At 51.5% G+C, this 14,718-nt stretch overlaps 1 protein-coding gene across 1 annotated transcript in view; it reads right to left on the bottom strand.

The window, feature by feature from the left end:
* The window catches only part of IGSF3 (immunoglobulin superfamily member 3), a gene marked incomplete at both ends in the record, with an annotated part of 92,009 nt that overhangs the window by 25,348 nt on the left and 51,943 nt on the right, over nucleotides 1-14,718 (bottom strand). Inside the window, 3 exons of the mRNA XM_082277412.1 lie at nucleotides 1,722-2,123; nucleotides 3,811-4,200; nucleotides 4,995-5,405. Coding sequence (XP_082133538.1) covers nucleotides 1,722-2,123; nucleotides 3,811-4,200; nucleotides 4,995-5,405 — 1,203 coding nt within the window. The remainder of the gene's footprint in view (nucleotides 1-1,721; nucleotides 2,124-3,810; nucleotides 4,201-4,994; nucleotides 5,406-14,718) is intronic.

The following is a 14,718-nucleotide window of genomic DNA, read 5'->3' as shown; positions in this document are numbered from 1 at the left end:
TGTTTCTGAACCACCCTGTGGTTAGATTTATGGGTTTGAACATCCTCTGTGTGGTTCAGCTAGAGTTTCTTACCCCAGCAGGCTGGCAAACGATGAGACCTTAACTTGAAATCTGAGTGTCACTAAATTTACTGCATTTTTTTTAAAACAGCAGTTTCTGAAGCCATAAACCTCTCTTGCTCTTTCTTGGCACCCTGCATTTGAGTTTCTCAGGACATTTCAAAAACATTAGGCTGAACAAAAAAATACCAGATTCAGCAGCAAAGCAATACTCAACAGTTTCTCTACTATATTTTTACGAGGTATTTCAGCTTTCCTAGTTAAAGGAAGAAACCTAGGAATTTCTTAGGACTTGACAGAACATGCTCAACAGCCGGTGACTGAGGAGCAGAAGAGGTGGGACAACCACCTTTCCATCACATCTTCTGGAACTGCTGTGCACTTCTGAGCATCTTAAATTTTACCAAGAGTAGAAGTGACACATTCTAAAATCCCAATGCTTAATCACAATGCTTTTACAAGTGGTAGAGTAAACGGAAGGGTTGATACTTGGGGCTTGTAGCAGGCCAAATGCTGCTGACCTCATGAGGAAGACACTATTGAAACTAGATGAGAATTTGCCTTTAGTTCTTTACAAAAGAACATCTGTACCTGCTTTTGGAAGCTATACAGGAAAGATTTCTAACTCCAGACAAAACAGCCTCTGAAAGGAGGTCAACAGTAAAGGAGAGGAAAGGAGGAAAAAAGCAAGATTTTCATCAGAATACAAAATGACTTTTAAGTATGGTCTCACACACATCTTGTCAAAGCTTAAGATGAACACTGCAGAGTACCAAGAAAAGCCACACGATCCCCACCCTCCTGCCAAAATTCCTATCTTGACCTTTCAATAGAGCCGCCTGATTGTCTCAGCCTTGGCATTCTGAAAACCAGTAGCCTCACAGAAGCACTCATCCCTTCTCCAGCCTTCTGCAGATCACTTTTGGAACCAGACCAAGAGGACCAAAGTAACTCACAATCCATGCAAAATATCAAACTCCCTACCTGCCCCTCTCCTAAAGTGATGTGGTTTCATTGTGTTTGAACAGAGGAGCCCCTTGGCAGAGCAGAGTACCAGCTGCGATGATCCCAGCTACTGGTTTAGCTTGGTTGTAGACAACACTGTGGTTCTGGGGCAGCAGCTCAGTGCCTCCCTGCAGAGGCAGCAAGGACCATTCCTGACTCATGCTTTCTGTCAGAGATGCTCACCATTTCTGCTGGCTGGGCCAACAGATGCCCAGCATTTTGTGCTCCTGATCTGGTGAGCAGAGATAAGGTTTACCCACGGCAGGCACGGAGGCTTCGACGCCCACAGGCTGCCAATGGAGCACCACCACTGCACTGACCAAAACCCAGCTCCAGTACTGGCAGGACACATCACGGGACGGGCAGCCTCTCTCCTCTGAAGGACTCTGGAAGACCTATCCCTCTCCTCAGCCATCCCCTGCTTTGCTCCTGCCACAGCCACCCGTCAGACTTTGCCCACACACACAACGGCGCATGCAGGAGTTTTGCACCAACCTATGAGGAGCTGTGGGCAGGCTGCTGGGTGCCTCCATTTTGCTGGCAAGCAAAGGCAGGAACGCTGAGAACAGCCTCAGTGATTTGCAGGTGACCTTCTGCGGGCCGGCCAGGCACATGGGGACCGTGGCCCCAGGGCCCCCCACGCCTCAAGTACTCACCCAGAGCAGTGATGGACACCGGGGTGCTCGTGTGCCGCTCCCCAACCATCTGCCACTCCCCATCCAGTGTCCGTGTCCACTCGGCCACCCGGCACTCATAGTGGCCCTCGTCCGCCTTGACGCTGTTGAAGATCTCCAAGGTGAAGGAGCCGGGCCGGACCTGCTCCACCTGGATGCCCCCGTAGCTGCTGCGCTCCGCGTACGCGGGGCCGGGGTGCAGGGTGCCCTCGCGGTCCAGACGCACGATTTCGCTGCGCCGGTTCAGCTTGTCCACCAGCTGCCAGGTGACCGACAGGCGGCTCTGGGGCCCGAGGCCCGAGCGCACGTTGCAGCCAAAGCGCAGGCTCTCTCCCTCCAAGACATTGCTGGCGTTGTTGATTATCTCCAAGGAGATGCTGGTCTCTAAGGAGAGAAACGCATACACACAGGGCAGATGATACACACTCGCCACTGCTCGGGCTGCAAGAAGGACGCTGCTGGCCAGAGACGCTTTCTACCAGGTGCAGGAAACTGCCCACACATTTGGGTCCAGGCACGTCTTAATCTCATGCGTGACCACATCCAAAAACAGCTGGTGGGCAGCGAGCTGCTCCTGGTGACTTGCACACTCAAGGCAGGTGTAGGCCAAAGCTGGGAGAAATCTCTCTGCCTACGGCTCGGGAGACATTGCCGTGTCTTCTGGTCACAGGTCCGGGATGGGATCTCAGCAAAACTTGAGGGAATTCCTGTTGCTACAATACGCACTGTGTGCAACTGGCTCTGCCAAAAAAAAAATAGCTTCCAGCGCCCTGTGGCTTTTTCAGTTCACGTCATCCTGATCACCATCTTGCCACATCCATTCCTACCAACACCTTTTGGGAGAAGCTCTCCCACACTCCCACTGCTAGTGATACTATAGGTACCTATTGCTGTTGGGTAACATTGAAAAAAAATATGGTATCTTGAGCTTTCCAGAGAAGTAAGGCTTTGTGGCTGGCTTCTCAGAGAATACTGAGTGCTGGTTACTCCTGCTGCCTTCCATCAGAGTTATGGACACTTAGCACCCTTGAAAAATCATCACATTTGTTCCTGCAGCTGGTGATTTATCAAAGGCAAGAATCAAATCTGTCTGAAAGGTGGCTGGATCTAGAAACACTACATTTGAGATGTTTGTCCAATGCAAGATTTCTAGCTAGAGTAATTTTCAAAGCCAAACAAATGAGACCAAATATCGGTAGGAGAGAAAAGAAATAGAATTTCTTTTGGAGAAATGAGGAGGGAAAAAAAAGCTAGAGGAAAGGGCTGCATTTCCCAACCAATCTAGGAGATAGGAGGCAAATATAGCACAAAATCCTCTTGCAGCTACCCTCTGCTTGGTCAAAGCCCATTGCCATGGTAGCCTAGGCAACCCATGCATGGTTCACCATGCCACGGCTACCAGAGTTTCAGAGAACAAAACAAGGAATGAGTCAGTGGACTCTCTCCTCTCAACCTGTTATTTCTGTATCATGTTTATCTGACACATATAGAAGACATGCAAGGCAAGCCTTCAGTTGTTTTCACCAGAGCTGGCTGACACACAGTGACCAGGACAGAGCTCCGTGCTGAAGAGCACTGGGGCTCCAGCAGCACACCTGGTTTCTCCCAGTACATCTGTCTTGCAAGACAGCTGAATCACCATCACGTAACAGCCTGCAGGAACCTAGCAGCTTTTAGGATACACCAAGGCCAAGCTGCTCTCCCCATTATGCCTGCTGAATACTTTACAGAGCACCCAGCTCCCTGCAGAGCAAGGCCAGGAGAGAGGTGTGAGGAGCAAGTCAGAGGCTGTCACACGTACCTTTAGCTCAGGAACTGAACTGCCAGCTTGGTGTCATTAGCAAGGTGGGGGCATGACTCCCCACCTATGAACCTGACACACATCCCTCCTTTTCATCCCTTTCCCAACAACAAAAATACATCTTGCCACTTGGGATTCCAAGCCTCCACAGCATGTGTACTCTTATCCTCCCTCTCCTGTACCGCCACGCTCCAGGTACATCACAGCTTCCCCAGCTAGCTGCCCAGTACAGCAATGCCCCCAGGAGGGGATGGGCACGTCTCTACTTACTGAGTGGCATGACAGTGATGGGGATGTTCTTTGGCCGCTTGCTCTCCTTGTCGATGAAGTCTCCCGTCACGGTCTTCTCCCGCTCGGTCACCCGGCAGTTGTACTTGCCGCTGTCCTCCAGGCGCAGCCGGTAGATCTTCAGCACAAAAACGTTGTCACTTTCTTTGGCCACCTTGAGCTGGCCCAGGGCCTCGCGCTGGGCAAACTCGTTGTTGAGCACCGGCACAGCGTTGGGTCCCAGGCTGGCGATGAGGGAGCTGTTGAAGGCCCAGGAGATGGAGAAGTAGCGGTCAGGGATGTTCTGCGCCTCCAGGATGCACCGGAACTCCACCGGCTCCCCCACGATGTACATCCGCTTCTCTGTCTCCAGCCGGACACTGAACTCCTTATCTGGGGAGAGAGAGACACATCGACTCGTGTCAGGATGGCCAAGCCCACCAGGACAGCCAGCACAGCTCATGTGAGGCATTTACAACTTGCTACTCCCTGCATGGCCAACATCACTCAGACAAGCACATCCAGAGGTGAAAGGTTAGGGACTTGCTTTTGCTGTGGGAGACCAGATGGGCTGTGCTGCCAGAGAGGCACTCTCTTGCCCATCAAGCAAAGAGCAAGCAAAGGCTTCCTCAGTCACAGCCTTTTCCTCCAGGGAGCAGCTCTGATGTGACACCAGCATCCAGTACCACTGTGGAACATGGAGCCTAGTCCTACTCATGCCCTGCTCAGCTAGAGTCAAGAGGCAGAACCTTTGGAGATATCAGAGAGGAAGAAAGAGCTCAGATGGGTCTTTAGATCCTTGGCAGGAACCTGTGCTGTGGGCTAGGAGAAGAATTTTGACTTGTAAATGGATCTTGTGCGATACAAAAGTGCTCGCTGAAACTTTTAGTTTTATTCTCTGCTGTGTCACTCTTACCTCCTCACATACCAAAATCCTCACTGTCTGTGCCAGCACCAAGTGCTTAAGACCTATGTTTTAGCTTCTGTGTCAGCCCCAAATGTTACTGTGCCAGGAGACAGCGCCTGCCACCCAAGCCCCCTTGATGCCCTGGTGTCCCCTGGTTGCTCTTTGCTGACACTTCCCTTGGCGCAGGGAGCCAAACCCCAGCCACCTAACAAGGCACAGCCCCATTTCCCATCTCCTCCCACTGCCCAGCCAAGGGAGAAAAGGCAGAGGAGACACTGACCTGTGGCTTGCACGTTGACGATGGCGCCCTGGGAGCGCTTGCGGGTCATGGCATACCAAGAATTGTCCGGGTCCTGGATCCACTCCGCCGCCTCGCAGTAAAACTCGCCCTGGTCTGACGGGTGGAGGTTGTAGATGGTGAGCTTGGAGGTGGTCTCCCCAACCTTGTCCAAGCGCACGTCCCCCGTGGCCTGTCGCTGGGCGTAGGCGCTGCCGGCACGCAGGACGAAGTCGCGGCTCAGGGAGATGACCTCCACGGGCGCCTCGCTGCCTCGCTGCCGGTACCACGCGATGGACACGTGGCTGTGCTGGGCTGTGCTCTTGGACACCTCGCACTTCAGCTCCAGGGAGTCGTGCTCCACCTTGCTCAGCGTCTGCGGGACCGCTGTCACCCGCAGCGAGTCGGGAATCACTGCAGCAGAGAGGGACACAAACGGCCCAGAGTTAGCAATGCCGAAATGCTGAGTGTAAAGGCCAAACGTCTTAAAAGAGAGCTGGGGGAGAGGTTTCTTTTTACAGCTGCAATTAAACATTAAGTATTATTAGCAAGGCTGTGTTAACTCACATTTAGCCCCTAAGAAAAGGAGAATCGTTCCCAAAGCCCTTGGCTGGGAAAGACCATGACCTGCAGCACAAACTCCAGTGTGGTGCTTCAATTCCTGCTCAGTGGGCCTCAGCAACTGAACAAGATTTTCCATCACGCTGCAGAGCAGCACGATTTAATGCATCCATTTCCCAACAAGGCATTTTGTCACAAGGAGCCTCTCCTCCATCACGTGCCCCCCAGCACGCTCTGTGACCTCCCTCTTGCCCACATCCTTCAGCCACTCCTTAGCCCTGGCAGGGTCTTCACACCTCCTCAGTCACTGATGGGGCCAAGACAAACATACTCAGTTCCTTTAATCTTCCCTCATAAAAAAAGTCAGGGGATCCAATTCCCTTCTCCTTTGTTTATATAATTTCATCTGTTAATGACCCCCTCAGGCCAAAGGAAGGGGTTTCTGCATTCAGAGGGAACTGTCTCCTCTAAGGGCAGCAATACAATTGCATCCCAACTAGTGCTGGCTCCCAGGACACAGCCATGCCAAGGCACTTGGTAATAAAACTGCTGGCTACTTTTCCAGATGATTAACCAGAGGAAAGGAAGTATAGCTGCTAAAATCAGGAAGAAAACCAAAAAGTGCAGCCCCCTCAACCTTGCTTGGATTTAGCAATAGGTTCTACCACCAGAAGATAAGACTTTTTAATAAAGAAGCCTTTCTAGACTTTGCTGTCTCAAGAAACATCACGTGGAAAGAAGAATGTAAACCTTCTCCCCAGCTCTGCACACAAGGCAGTGTTAGCGAGCCTGTTAATGCCCACGGTTTTGCCACGTACCAGTGGAATATAATTAACATATCTCAGTTTGGTTTCATTGACAGCACTGGATGGTTTGACAAAATTAGCTGAGCTGCCAGAAGCTGCATCTGTTTCATTCAGGCACTGCTACAGAGAGCAATGAGCTGCAGCGAAGACAACCACTGGGATTATTTATGGCAGGAAAGTCAAAATCAGAAGAGGGCAAAGAAAAAAAGGAACAAGTTGGGAGTAAATGAGAGGAAAACCTTCCCACATCCAGTCCGGATAGGAGCATTTTCTTTTACTACACCTTCACCACCCAGGTTACTGCCCAACAGGAAAAGCACCTTGTAAGGCTGCTTATATTGTGACATTGTCTCTGTCCCTGTGGCCACCACATCTTCTGCTCCCTCCCTTCCCCTCATCTTTCTCACTGGAGCTCCCACCCCTGCTCACTGGCAATAGCTTCTGGCAGACCACGGCCAGAATTCTGCATGCTTCACCTTTCCCCTTACCCTTGCCTCCCAAACAGCGGTGACAGCCACAACTAACCTTGCCAGTTCACGCTGCCGGCACAAGCAGCTTTAAACTTCTCATTTCAACCCTTACTGAGTAATTTCCACAGATGCACAGCTCCTTTCTCTTCGCCCTCCAGCCATGGGCTCTTACAACTTCTCTTATGTTATTTAAATAAATTAAGACTCATCATCATCTTGCTGGAGTGACTTTCCCGCGGAGATGCTTTGAATGCAGAGCCTCTGTGTAACACCTTCTGGGGTGAAAGCAGGTAACTGTGAAGGAAATGTGCCTGTCCTCTCTCCCCGGATCTGAGAGCCCTGCGCACCCCACCTTGTGTGCCCCCCAGCCCTGCTCAGCAGCACAGCCACTCTCTGGGTAAGCTCAGGGAGCTGCTGACCCCAGGAGCCTGTCTGGCTTTGCAGGACAAGCCAGGTCATGCTCCAAGAGGGGACAGGCACTTGGCCTGCCAGACGTGGAGCTGCCCACTTCCTGGGAGTAATGCTGGGAAGCCTGTCTGAAGGCTGGGCCTCAGGCAAGCACTTTCCACACCATTCCCTGAGCAGGTTGGAGGCTAGCACAGACATAATTTTGCCAGCTGGAACCATGACTTTGTATTTCCAGGTCATAACCCGGCTGGAGGGTTAGCATCCTTTATCCCATGTAGGCAGGTTTCTGCAAAGTGCACTCCTGGAGGAAAATCAGGAGGTGTCGGCATGTGGTTGAAGCTGTAATTTAACTGTGGTAACACCTGACACACTGTGCTGCATTCCTCCTGCTACTTTAGTTGAAAGAGCCAACCAAGATCTTCCAGTGAGAAGAACTGGTGAGACCTTTTGGGTTGCACACAGCCTTAAGGCTGTCATCTTACATCGGCATGGCAGAGACATATATTCCCAGATAGTCAGCACCGCCTTCCTAACCAGGAGGACTTGAGACCTGTTTGATAAATGAAAGCCCAGTTTTTGAAGGATTAGATGATCAGGGAGAACAAGCCAGAGCCCTGAGGTGGCCGGGCCAGCGGGGAGGCTCTGTGCTTCACACCACCACTCTCACGCTTGGCCAGCAATGCACAAACAGCTGTTTTATTTACCCTGCAAGACGTGCCTCGGGTACTATGTTCAGGGAGGGGAGAACTTGGTAGGAGAAGAGAAAATGCCATTCTCAAGAGGCAGCTGAACATGGCAGCAGGTCACAACTCCTTTCAAGAGCACACTGAACACTGGGGACTCCCACAGTGGGGAAAAAAGTCTGCTGGGGCTCATGCACTGCTCCAAGGCACAGACTCCACTGGCCTGCACCAGTCAGGGGTGACTGAGAGAGGACGTCATCAGTGTATACAAGTATCCAAAGGGCAGGTGTCAGGAGGATGCAGCCAGGCAGCGCTGAACAGTAGGAGGAACATGAGGAAAAATTTCTTTTCTATGAGGATAACAAGAGCACTGGAACAGGCTGCCCAGAGAGGCTGTGGAGGCTCCTTCTCTGGAGATACTCAAGAGCCTTCTGGACACAATCCTGAGTAATGTGCTCAAGCAGGGAGATCCAACTAGAAACCTTCAGTGATCCCTTCCAATCTCACCCATTCTGTGACTCTGTGTAACAGGAGGGCTTAGCTTAGCCCTTAGGCATGGCTTAGCCCATCAAGCTGGAGCAGACTAGGGCTGGAAGTCACAGCCAGAGAAGAAAGCAGGGAACACTGCAGAGGTGCTTGCCAGGGCAGGACAGAGCACGCAGTGAGGTGCATTCTTGGAAGAGAAGTTCCTCCCAAGCCAGTCACCCTGCTCAGGCTTCAGAGACATCAGTTTGCTTACCAGGACACAAGTGAGTCTGCACAGTGCTCACCTGGGAGCCCTGGCTTCACTGCCAGCCATCACGCTGCCAGCCGCCCACGCTCATCCTGCAGCCACCTGCCACAGGAAGCAGCAGGACTTCTGGGGACACTCTGCCGGCTGAGCTTCACTTGAAAGCAAGGACAAGCTTAGATGAGAGTCACCTCCCTGTGTGAAAGGGAGCAGAGCCACATCTGAATCAGAGCCAAGTGGGATGCTGCAGGACACATCCTTTTGCTCTCTCTTTCTCACCCAGCTCCTGCCTGTTTCTCCTCTCTTCCCAGTGTGCCATCCAGGCAGCCTTCTCTGCACCTCCCCCAGCATCCACCAGCCTTGCCTCCTCCTCATCCCCCAACACAAGCCCATCTCTGCAGCTGTCACAACCCTCTCCAAGTGTCAGCAAAACTCCCTTCTCTCCAGCACCAAGGTTAGGTTTGGCAGCAAGAGGCTGGACAAGGAGAGGAGTGACTGAAAAGCAATTCCTGGGAGCAAATCTAGTGTGCTACCGCCATCCCTGACCCAGTCACAGCTGACAGCTTTGAGCTTGTACTTACAACACTTCAGAGCAAGGAATACAGCATTTCCTATGAGTCCCCAAGCCACAGGTCACTGCAGAGGGCACTGGATGGGTACTCAGTGATGGGTGGGCTGCTGAGCACAGGGTGGTCACAACCACCATCAAGTTTTGGAAGCTCCCGAAATATTAAATATAAGTATTTCCACTAGAGGGTGTCAGGGACCCAGCCAGCGAGAGTCCCAGGGCCCAGCTGCCAGGACCAGGAGGAGGAGCTCAGAGCTGCTCCCCACTGGCCCGGGCACCCCTCCTCAGGAAGCCTGCACACCCAGCTCCAGTAAAACTCACCTCAAATGCACACACCTCAATAACACGAAATCAACGAGGACTCGGTGAGCTAATTATGGCTAACTTCAGGACAAGGAACTGGCTTGCAGTATCCCAGAAAACAGGCAGGGAGCAGAGACTGGAGTTCCCAGGTGTGCACATCTCAACACACTTTTCTCCAAGCCCCAGGACAGGCTCCATTTCCAGCAGCTCCCAGTGCTGTGCTGAACTCTGCCCACACACAGAAGGATGATCCAGGTGTCTCATTTTTCCCCAGGCTGGCTCTGGTTCATCCTTGGGTCTCCAAAACCCCAAACACCTCCAAGACGTAGGCTATCAAAGCTTTTATGTGCCAAAACAAAGCAGCGATCTACCAAGGTTTTCTCTACTCCCAGCCAAGGCAGCAAACCTGCCTGAGACTCCCTTTCCTTGCTAAGCAATGTAGGAGGAGCATCAGGCTGGGAGCCAGAGGCTCTCTAGCTCGAGCTGGTGAAACAATGTCGTGAAAATCACTTAGCACCACAGCAGCTTTACACTTCAGGCTGATCAGGAGTAAAACAACTTAGATAGGCTCCCCAATACAGCTGGGCCATCTCAGGGCCACTGCAGAGCAAGCAAAACCCACCAATCTCTTCTTCCCTCGTATTTCCCTGTAGCCTTTACCCACTGATACACTTTAGAGACATTCTATGGTGCTACCCTGTGTCCCCAGCTGCCTGCTTCATACCACCTGGAGAGAGCTAAGCTTACCAAGTATCAGATGTGAACTATTTAGGAAGAACAAATACATGTATTCCATGCTCCTAAGAAGCTGTTTCTGGCTAAGACATACTCCCTGGATTTTGCAAGGATTTAGAGCAAGAGTTATGTTTCCATCTGCCCCACAACATCTCACTGCTCTGCAGGGATCACAGCTCAGCACCAATAAACCTCCTTCCAAAACCCCTCTGGATGTGTGTTGAACACAGAAACAAGTTGCTCAAGGGGAACAGCAATGCCAGAGCCACCCTGGGGAACCCAGAGGTGAGCACTGGAAGGCACCTGGACGGCAGCAAGGGTGGGAATGTGAGGAACACCAACACAGTGCTTTGTTACTAGATTCTGCAAAATCTGCTAACCCTCCTGTGGCCACCCATGCCATCCCAGAGAAGGAGGGAGGGTCTGCCACCAGAGACACTCCAATGCCACAGGAAGAGCTGGAAGGGACCTGTTGTCTCCCAGTTACTGGAAGCTCTCAGGGATCCATGTTCCTTCCATCCCTCCCCCACAGCACTATTGATTCCTATTCCGTACAGGATCCAAGTACGTGTGCAGGCGTGCGGCGGAAGGGAGGGGGAGGTGATAAGGCAGGAGCGGTATCTAGATTAGCAGTGTAATCCTCTGGAGCCCTCGTGCCTGGCAATTAGCTGTACATGCTGATCCATACCTGCTGCAGCACACCAGGCACTCCTCCCTGTCAGTCACGAGCACGTGTAGCGCCTTCAGCAGGGAGGAAACACACACCGTGCTATGCTGCAAAACTGATGAAGACCCTCAATGTCACCTTTGCAAGTGGAAAAATACCCGAGCTGATCATGCCACTGGGAGCATCTCTTTAGCTCGTCTAATTTGTAAGTAGCAGCCAGAAACTCACAGGTGGCTGCAGGCAGAGAAAAGGAAAAGCTTTGTTTCTATTGTTGCTGCTTGTAAGTTCCCTTCGCTGCCCAAGGTCGGACCTTGGGCAGCGAAGGGAACTTACAAGCAGCAACAATAGAAACAAAGCTTTTCTCCTACTTGAGACCAGAATATGAGAAGGAAAACCTACCAACCCAAGAGGTATTTTCACCGTGACTGAGGGCACAGGGCCTCTGTGCAGAACTTCTCTTCTCTTCCTTGCCTACCAACATATAGCCACAGGCTCTGGGTACCACGGGGAAAAACAAGTATTAATAGTCTGGTTGTTTGGGGACTACTTTCCTTCAGCAAAGCCCCATCTGCACTGAAAAATAAGGATGGTTAAAGACAGATAAAAGACTAGCAATTGTTTAACTAAGCTGAAAAAGAAATCATACACTTTTCTGAAACAGTGGATTCCCTTCCAGGTCCTGCAGGGGTAAGCAGTACTACTGCTGTGGTCCAAAGAAAAGCAGTTAAAATATACTTTACATCTTCATGGAAATATTTAAGTCTTACTTTAAATGAGAAGTTTAACAACAAAGTCACTTTCAGTTGGAACACAATCAAGAAATGGATGGTGAAGCACTGAACTCACTTGCACTCGTACCACTGAAGCATTCTGTGGTAAGAGCAGGAAAAAAACAGAATAAAATAACACATCCCCAGGTTGTGTGCTTGCAGCTTTTTTAAAAGGGCAGTTTGCTACTGATTCAGCTGCTGGCAGAAGGCAGGAAGGGAGCTGAAGAGTTAAGTTATACAGCATGGCAGTTGTTTCACAGCAGTAGTAATAAATCCTCCGATTACAATGGTATCCTTGTTGGTACATTAACGACTGCCTGGAATGATTATGCCAATAGAAATGCATCTCCCAATGCAACTGGGTGAGTTCAAGCAGCAAGTGAGAAAGGGCACAAGAAAAAAAAAAAAAGGAAACAGAAGTAACTAATGTAGGAGAAAGGGGAGAAGAGAATCAGACAGAAGATGCAAAAAGTGGAAAATAGGTCAGCTTTCCGACTCAGGGCCTGAACTTCTCCATGCTTGCTTTGGGCTCTGCTAGTCACGTGTCCAGTCTACCCGGCTGAGGCCGTGCTCCCTCCCAGGCAGTGGCAGAGGATGGCACTGCACAACCTGCTCCGTGTCTCCAGGATGTGCCTTGCAGGAGGCGCTTCCCGGGCAAAGCCACACATCCAACCTGTGTGAGACCCCTCCGATGTCACGGACAGAAGCCAGCGTGTCGACCCCAGGCACACGGGACAGCAACACTCTCCTGCAGCTTCCCAAGCCCCACACAAACCTACAGGGGCAGGCAGCAGGTACCTCAGGACCCCATCAGAAACCCCCTCCCTGTGTACCCAGGGCACACGTGCAGGGAGAGCAGACGTGCTCAGCCCTAGTTCTGGCTGGTGCTTGATGGACCTGGGAGACTTGAAGCTTTCTGAACTTCTCACAAGTGCTTCAGCTCCAGGAAAAAGGACACCTGCCCTCCCCTTTTCCCTTGGGCTTTGCTCTGGCATTCCAGCCCCACCAGCACAGTGCTGTTCAGATCATTTCTCTGAGTGGATGCTCCTCCAAAAATGCTGGCCCCCTTCCCTTGACTGCTTTGGGTGCAGCTTGGCAGGTGCTGGGAGCACACTCCCAGCCCCTGCCCTCAACTAAAGCTGCTCTGGGCAACAGCAGACTCCAGGCTTCTACTAACAAGCTCCTTCTCCTCTATCCACCCATGTCTCAAAGCATCCCAAGGAGCATCTGGTTATTAGGACAGCTAATTTAGGTGGAAAAGTTCAAGCGACCTCATTAAAATTTAAAAAAAAAAGAAAAGAGAAGACACCAGAAAGGGGTGGTAAAAGGACAAGGCGGCACCCAGCAGTGAGAGTCATCATTTGTTCCTTAAGCAAAAATTATCTGGAGTGTCAGTGGAGCGAACCCTGACGACAGCAGCCCAAAGGGCAGAGACGCTGGGGACGGAGAGGCAGCCGAGGAGTGCCATGAGCTGGGTGCACGGCAGAGAACACAGGATTCATCCCTGCTGCCATCTCCCAGCCAGCTCAGGAAGGAAAACCTTTACTCCCTCACACATGCACGCTTTTTTTGCAGTCCTGCTCTGAGAGGTAGATGCTCTCTGCAGGGACTGTGCAAACCAGCCTGCAAGTAAAAAATAGGTTTGAGGAGGTGGCAGAGATGACATCCAAAAGGACATGGATGTTTGCATCTCTGCAACAAGGAAACTTGTGCTTGGTGACAGGCTTAATGTCCCTGCTCTGCTACCCAGCACTTGACAGGAGGTGGTTCCTGGATGGGCTCTGTGGTCACAGCACACCCAGACACGACCCAGGCACATTGTGGCACTGCCCAGCTCTCACAGCTCTCCCAAAGGTAACACTCACACCGTGGCTCTGCCTTGGGTGACGCTGGCCCTGGGACTTGTCCCTGCCCCAGCTGCTGTGTTCAGTGACACCTGGCCAGGCTACCAGCCCAGCCTAGTCCCACCAAGCACCCCACAGACCCTTCCAAAGCAGCGCCCAGGGCAGACACCCAGGGAGGGCAGCAGTGGGCTGCAGACCACCGTGCACCACACGGCCTCTCACCTGTGGAGGCAATAACCTCCAGCAGCAAGCCAAGGTGAGACAGACCACAAATCCCTCCTCTGCCTCCCTCCCTCTTCCACAATCTCAACTCTGTGAGGGTTTAGCTCTCCTGCTGATCCCGAGCACCAGCAGCGAGCTACCGCAGCTTAAGGCAAGCCTAAGCCACTGCAAACACGAGGGCAGAGCGCATCAGCACGCAACTCTTCCACCGAGGGTTAAGCTGATGTGTTTTACTTAACAGCACTTGTGAGCTAAGAGCAGGCATGTGGGAATTTGCTGTGGCTTAAACCAGCACAGGGCAACCTGCTAAGCCACAGCCTCCTGGAGCCTGCAGGACAGGCAGGGAAAGCAGAAAGGAGCAAACACGGAGCTGACGCAGCTTGGGCTCCTCCGAAGCTGTGCAGGCAACGCTGTCTTAATGTTTTACACCTCTGAAGCTGAAGTTAAGAAACGACAGAAATAGGAAGCTTAGAAAATCCTCTTTTCTCCAATTTTTTGAAAAGCCTGATTTCATTCCACCTAGTGCACTTAGGCAGGCAGGCAATACCAACAGCTGAACAGGGAGAGTCGTGTAGTATCATTTCAAAACACATTTCAGGCCACATTCCCCCTGGACTATAATAATGTTTGTGGTGCTTTGTAGTCAGGTAAGTCACCCCTCTCAAAAATCAATTTTCAAGGAGGATTCATTCTCCTCTACCTCGACTATACAAGCAACACCAGGAGATAAGAGTGCAAGAGCTGCTTTCAGAGATTAGTGCCCCCGCTTCAAGAGCTCGGCAGAGATCACAGAGGAGGTCAAGGTGTGCATGTGAGAGCTGTTTTTCCCTCACTTATTCAATAATGAAGGTTTTGAGACCTGCAAGCACTTTTCTCCCATCTGCCTTTGGGCACCCAACCTGTCCCTAGAGATGCAAAGCCCATGGCCATAACTTCAATATCCCCTTCTGGCCCGCTCCT

The sequence above is a fragment of the Coloeus monedula genome (assembly GCF_965178545.1).
Source record: "Coloeus monedula genome assembly, chromosome: 3".
NCBI lineage: Eukaryota > Metazoa > Chordata > Aves > Passeriformes > Corvidae > Coloeus > Coloeus monedula.
This window is presented reverse-complemented; position numbering and strand designations above follow the sequence as displayed.